At 34.0% G+C, this 6769-nt stretch overlaps 1 protein-coding gene across 1 annotated transcript in view; it reads right to left on the bottom strand.

Moving 5' to 3' along the window:
* Nucleotides 1–1689: 1689 nt before the first annotated feature.
* Nucleotides 1690–6769, bottom strand: part of SLC25A46 (solute carrier family 25 member 46) — a 26575-nt gene continuing 21495 nt past the window's right edge. The window contains exons 7-8 of the mRNA XM_007947594.2: nt 6159–6216; nt 1690–2268 (exon numbers count right to left, since the gene is read on the bottom strand). Coding sequence (XP_007945785.1) covers nt 1690–2268; nt 6159–6216 — 637 coding nt within the window. The remainder of the gene's footprint in view (nt 2269–6158; nt 6217–6769) is intronic.

The following is a 6769-nucleotide window of genomic DNA, read 5'->3' on the forward strand; positions in this document are numbered from 1 at the left end:
AAAACACATGTGAACACTGATACTGACTTTCACTTTTTCCATCTTGGTGGAATTTAAAAATGGAAAACTTACGTGCTTCAGTAATCTTAAAAAGCAACAACACATTTATAAGATAGTGGAGGGAATCCCTACCCTACTGTTTCACACTTTTTTGGATATAATTTTTTGGTTCCCACACTATTAATCATAAAAAGTAATCATTTATCTGACACTCAGCAAAGTAAAATAAATTCAGCTTTATACTGGACATCAGTAAAAGGCACTGTATTTCAGTGTGCTAAACAGTTCATAGTAAAACTGTGATATCCACATGAGGAAATAAAACTTTAAAATGTTTTTAATGATAGATAAGTTAACTTCACATCATAAATAAGTATTATTTTATCTAAATAAAATTTAGAAATCGACAGAAAATTTTAATAAATTTATTCAACTTTTTTTTTTTTTTTTGCATATTTGCTTGAAACATACTTTGTTTTCCCCATGGAATCCATAAAAATCCATAAAGGGACTAAACTCCCTTTAAAGTTTCTATTTTTTCTTCAGTATTCACCAAGACAAGTTTAAATAAAAGATGGTAATGTTAAACTTGCTTTTCCCTTTATGTATATCTAATTCTGCAAACTAAACCTTAAGTAAAAACTGAGGGGGGAAAAAAAAAAACAAAAACCCTGAAGTTTAGTGATTTAATGATGACTGTACAGAAGGCAAGAGGCACAAATTCACAGGTGAATTTTAATTTTGTCTTCTCTAAGACAAGTCATTCAGAAATGAAAAGCCAAGTGAGGTTTTTTTTAAGTACACAATCTGAAAATATGGAAACAGTAATAGTTGTCATGATTGTTTTATAGTCTATTTCTATAAGGGTAGTTCTAAAAATAGCCTGATGGTTCACATAACTAGCCAAGTAAAACAAACTTAACAAACGTCTGACAAATTTTAGATTGTAGGCACTGTAACACTGGGCTTGGAAATGGACGAGTATGTTAAGTTCAACTTTTTTTGGGTACCTTGGTTTTTAATGTTTTACTCTTGGTGACATTCAAGCAGAAAGTACATGACTTCATACCATGCAGTAAGCTGATCTGTAGGGATGATGGGTGTACCAAGATTTACGTATGCATATAAATGGCCTTATATAATACACATACAGCCATTAAAAATAGTTATCTAGGGGAATGCAATTCAAATGTTTAAACTCCTCTCATAGATTGCCACATCTAATCTTCTAGTCTTTTCCACTGATGGCAAAATTTATCTGCATGAAGGTAAGCTATGACCTCCTGGTACCATACACTGTACTAAGGATGATGTAACGAACAATCTCAATCTAGAAAGTGAAAATAAACATGTAATAAATATTAAGGTCAAATGGGTTAGATTCAGGTCTATGACATTTTGTTTTATATTTTATGACAAACCTTTGTTTCTGCCCAGGATCTTCATTTTTCAGGTTAGCATCAGTGCTATACTAGCTAATATTTAATTCCTATGAGTAGTAATTTTACTTGAGTTTTCAAATTTGGAAAAATTTTGATCCAAAACTTTAATACAATCAGTGTGGGATTTTTCAACCAGTTTCATTTTTCAAATCATTCTTCCCCCAGTATTTTACTTTTAACTCTCATAATTCCATAACAAAGTATACAGATTATGTCTCACTGACTAACCAGTGATGGAGCCTAAATCTCAAATGCTATTTTGAAGAAGTGTAGAGTAAATAATTTTTGTAATCTGTAAAACAGCTGCATGCAGTGTGTACTGTATTATAACAGCACCAAACCCTTTATAAAATCCAATCACTCCTTCCTCCTGCCTTATAGTATTGATACAGTCTCTCATCCCCTCGTACTGTGTATTAATTGGAAGTACTTCATAGCCAAGGTCTGTATTGTCAATTATGGTGCGTGTTCCTTGAATGTGAAGGCGGTGCAAAACGGTTTCCAGTGGGTAAAGTATAACGTCAGAGCAAAGACTGGCAGCAAAGTTAGCAATAAGCTCTGGAAAATAAGCATCCAACATACTTTGCACAGGGCTAGTGCTTTCAGCTAGATGGCTATTATAAGTCTTTCTTTTTAGAATTAATAGGACAACCTTCTGAATGACTGAACTGATGATGTAATGAAGAACTCCATGCAGCACCGTAGGGAAGATCAAGGAAAGAAGTGGAAGTAGTCGTTTGCTATGAGGCACTCCCATACCTATCACTCTTCCAATTCCTTCTTTAATACATTCCAAAATTCCAGTATTATCTCGAATTATCTCACTCTGAAATTGAAATGATAAAATGAGTAAAATTTAACATTTGTCTATTTTTACCACAAACAAGGATGCTTTCCAGATCCCCTTTAAATACAAGTTTACTAACTAATGGAAGAAAACATCAATGGTTTCCAGACTTTAAATGTTATCTAGGTATTAGACTCTGTTTTCAAATTAAACCTCACACAATAGGCAGTGAAGGCAGGAGCTATTCTTAATCAAGCAGAGAGAGAGGACAACATGTTGAGAGGCATACACCTAGTTTCCCTGCCTTCAAGAAGCTGCTTAGAACTCATCTGAAAACCAACTACTATGATGCCTAAGGAGGTTTTAAACTTGCCTCCATTACTTACTGATTATGTGATCATCAGCATTTTCTTTAGCTTCTAAGTGTCAGTTTACCTTTCTATAAAAAAATGGGATTAGTACTATCTACCTTTTATGTACAGAGTTGCTGAATTAAATGACAAAATGCTGGGTACCCAATCAGGACTCAATGTTACTCCTATTATCACTTATTATGACCTATAATCCCTCCACCTTTTTTTATTAATAGATAATGGACACTTTAAAAAGAAGCCAAGCAGAAATACTATAACTGTAAAATCAAAATAAATGAAATAAGAAATTTTTTTGAGGAATTCAACAGTAGATTTGAATGGCAGAAGAAAGACTCAGTAAATTGATATAAAACAATAAAAATTATTGTGTCTGAAGAGCAAAAGAAAAAAAGGATCAAGAAAGCAGAGCAAAGCCTAATTGTGGGATACCACATATGGGGCCTTCCATGAGTTGGAATCGATTTGACGGCAACTAATGCCACCTATCAAACAAACTAACATATGCATTATTGGCATTCCAGAAGGAGAACAGAGAAAGGGATAAAAAGAAAATTAGAAGAAATGATGGCAGAAAACTTACCAAATTTGCTGGCAGATATGAATTTATACATCAAGACACTCAATGGACTTCAAGGAGGATAAACACAAAGAGATCCACATTTGAAACATAATAAAACTCTAAACAATAAAAGATATAGATTCCTAAGAGTAGCAACACAGAAGGGATATGTCACATATAAGGGATCCTCAACAAGATTAAGTGCCAATTTCTATTTAGAAACCTTGAGGTCAGAAAGCAGTGGAGTGACATATTTAAAGTGCTGAAAGAAACAAACTGTCAACCAAGAATTCTCATCTAGCAACACTGAGGGTGAAATTAAGACATTTCCAGATAAACAAAAGCTGAGAGAGTTTGTAATGACTTTTACCTGTACTACAATAAATTCTATAGAGAATTTTTCATCTAGAACTCAAAAGACATTTAGACAGTTACTCAAAAACTTACATAGAAAACAAAGATCTCCAACAAAGGTAGTCACATCCTACATGACTCCAAAGATAGCGTCAGACACAAAACACACGTATTTTATGATCCAATTTATATAAAATATCTAGAATAGAAAAGCAAATGCACAGAAACTAAAAAATTTATTAACGGTTACCAGAGGTGGGTGGGTGGTAGGTGGAAAAGGAAAATTATTGCTTAAAAGGCACTGAATTTCTATTATGGGTGACAGAAAAATTTGGAAAATATGTATAGTGGTGATGACTGCACAACATGGTGAGCATAATTACCATATTATACAAGTAAAAATGGTTAAAACAGCAAATGTTCTGTTATATACATTTTACTACTTTTCTAAAAAAAGCAATGAAAAACCATAGTTTTGAGTCCTTAAGGTAAAGATAACAATAGTGCTGTTAATAGAAAAAAGAAGAGATTTCAAATTGAGCTTATTGTTTATGGAAAGAAGATGAGATTGTCTGTATAAATTGACTTTGAGGTGAAGATGGATTTCATTCAGATAAAGTTAAAATGATTCCTGAGACTAAATTAGCCTCCCAGTAGAGTGAATATAGGATAAAAAAATAAAGAGTCAGGGACTGACCCTTAGGATAGAGTAGGAGAAATAGTTACTGGATGTTCAAGTGAGGAGGATGTTCAAGTGAATATAACACTAAGAAGGGGGGAAAAAAAAAAGAGTTTCAGCAAAGCAGTCAAAAAGAAAGGGGCAAAACCTGGAGTAGAAAATAAGGCAGATGAATACTGGGTTAAAATAAGTAAATAAGTAATATACCTGAAATCAAAAATCTAAGAAGTAGAGAAATGTGATTCTTATACAAGTCTGTGTAAAGCTAAAGCTTGTGTTTTCCCACAATATATCATGCCTCTTAGTTGTTCTTCCTTCGATAAGTTAGTTACCTTTCTATTCTTTTTCCCTTACCTAACTAAAGAACTCTCATAGAACTCTTTAGCACCACACAAAGATTAGATATCGTCTTTTAATGCCAAATGCAAGAGAAAAGGAAAATTGCCAGTGAATTTGGATAGCTAAGCAAGAACTTAATCAATGCATTAAAAAAAAAAAAAAAAATCTAGATATTAACAATGGGGCCAGAAAAGAAACAAAGAAGAAAAAAGTAATTAGAAGACCAAAGGCTGTTTCACTGGAGCTTTTTATCAAGAAAGTGTACTCATACATATTGAAGAAAATGATTTATTTGAGGATCTGATGTTGGATATAGAATACTGGTTCATAATTAATTGGACTTTATGTAGCAATGATGGTAAAACTACCTTCAGTTTGTAGTACAAGCATAGGAAGACCAAAGATGAGAAAGCGTATCACATTTAATTCAATGTACTTGAGGCGCCATCATGTGGTCAGAATAGTAAACCAGTATAACCAGGAGCCCTAGTATTGCACTGGTTAAGCGCTCAGCTGCTAACAAAAAGGTTGGTGATCCAAATCCACCAGCTGCTCCACAGGAGATACATGTGGCAGTCCGTTTCCATAAAGATTTATAGCCGTGGAGCTCTGGTGGCACTGTGGTTAACGCATTTGGGCTGCTAACCAAAAGGTTGGTGGTTTGAAGCTGTTCCTCCAGAGAAAAATGAAGCAGTCTAGTTCCATAAAGACTTACAGTTTTGGCAACTTTGCAGGGCAGTTCTATTCTGTCCCATATGGTTGCCATGAGTTGGAATTGACTCGATGGCAGTGGATGGATGAGTTGGAATCAACTCAATGGCAGTGGGTTTGGTTTGGATATTGTTTTAGCTTTGTAGTACTTACCACACATATAATATCAAATGTTCTTTAAAAGGCTTATTTAAAAAAAGAATGCTATGAGTAAACTGGAGCTCTGGTAGCATAGTGCCTAAGGCACTTGACTGCTAACCAGAAGGCTGGCGGTTCAAACCCACCAGCCACTCCTCGGAAGGAAGGTTGGGCAATCCTACTTCCGTAGTGATACTGCCTCGGAAACCCAAGGAGGGGTCGCTATGAGTCGGGGCCGACTCGACGGCACATAACAACAACAACAACAACAATGAGTAAACTATGTATGGGGACCACTTACTCATTGTTAGGATGATTATCCATCATGTTTTATGCTTAGGGAATGAATAATTTACTACTGTAGGATAAGCTATAACCCTTTGATTTGTTCCAAAGGGTTTTAAACACTTGTAAAGAACTATAGACTCTTTACAGAATCAGAGCAAGTGATAAGCTGGGGGTTCTGAGATACCTGAATGAAGAGTATAGGAGAGTATAGAAGGAATAAAAAGAATTAAAATGTAAAAAAATAAATAATAATTAAAACTTTATTTTAAAAAAAGAATTAAAAGTTTGAAATAACTCTGCATGGAAATATGTACACCAGCAATGTGCCTAGAATACATAATCTTTGATAGATATGTGGTATCTGTGAAATAATTTCTTAAAGTATACAGTCTTAAATTTTCATTATGTAAATTAGACACACACAATATATTGAATATTAAAAATATTTACTTTTAACTAAAGAAATGACAGTAAGAAAATAGTTTACCTGTACTGTCTCAATTAGGCTTGCTGAATAGAAAGGCATTGCCACCATGTATGTTAGGCTGCAGAAATTAAAACAAACGTATTAGTATTCTAAAAGGAAATGATTTCACATTATTTTTTACTATTTGCTTTATTATATTAACCTAATTTATATTCTAGCAAGATGATCATTTTTTTAAGGCTTTTCAATTAGTACTGTCTATAAATCAAAAACCAAACTCACTGCCAAATCGATTCCAACTCACAGAAACCCCCACTGGGTTTCCGAGGTGGTAATTCTTTACAGAAGTAGATCGCTCAGTACTCCTTCCACAGAGTGGCTGGTGAGTTTGAACCACCAACCTTCTGGTTAGTAGTAAAATGCTTAGGCATTACGCCACCAGAGCTCCTAGTATAGTCTATAGCCTAAAGATAGTAACTTTAGAGATCTGTAACATAGGATGCTTTATTTAACAACTAGAGATGAGAGAATTATTAACAACAAAACAGGAACAGCCTGTAAAGAAAACAGATTTTACTGCAAATCAGTAAAATATAGCCTCATTTATGATCCACTGTTTGGACATTTACCTGCATATAGCTTATGTATCCCATAAATCTCATCATTAAAAT

The sequence above is a fragment of the Orycteropus afer genome, unplaced genomic scaffold (assembly GCF_000298275.1).
Source record: "Orycteropus afer afer isolate SDZICR_OR568_19922 unplaced genomic scaffold, OryAfe1.0 scaffold00191, whole genome shotgun sequence".
NCBI lineage: Eukaryota > Metazoa > Chordata > Mammalia > Tubulidentata > Orycteropodidae > Orycteropus > Orycteropus afer.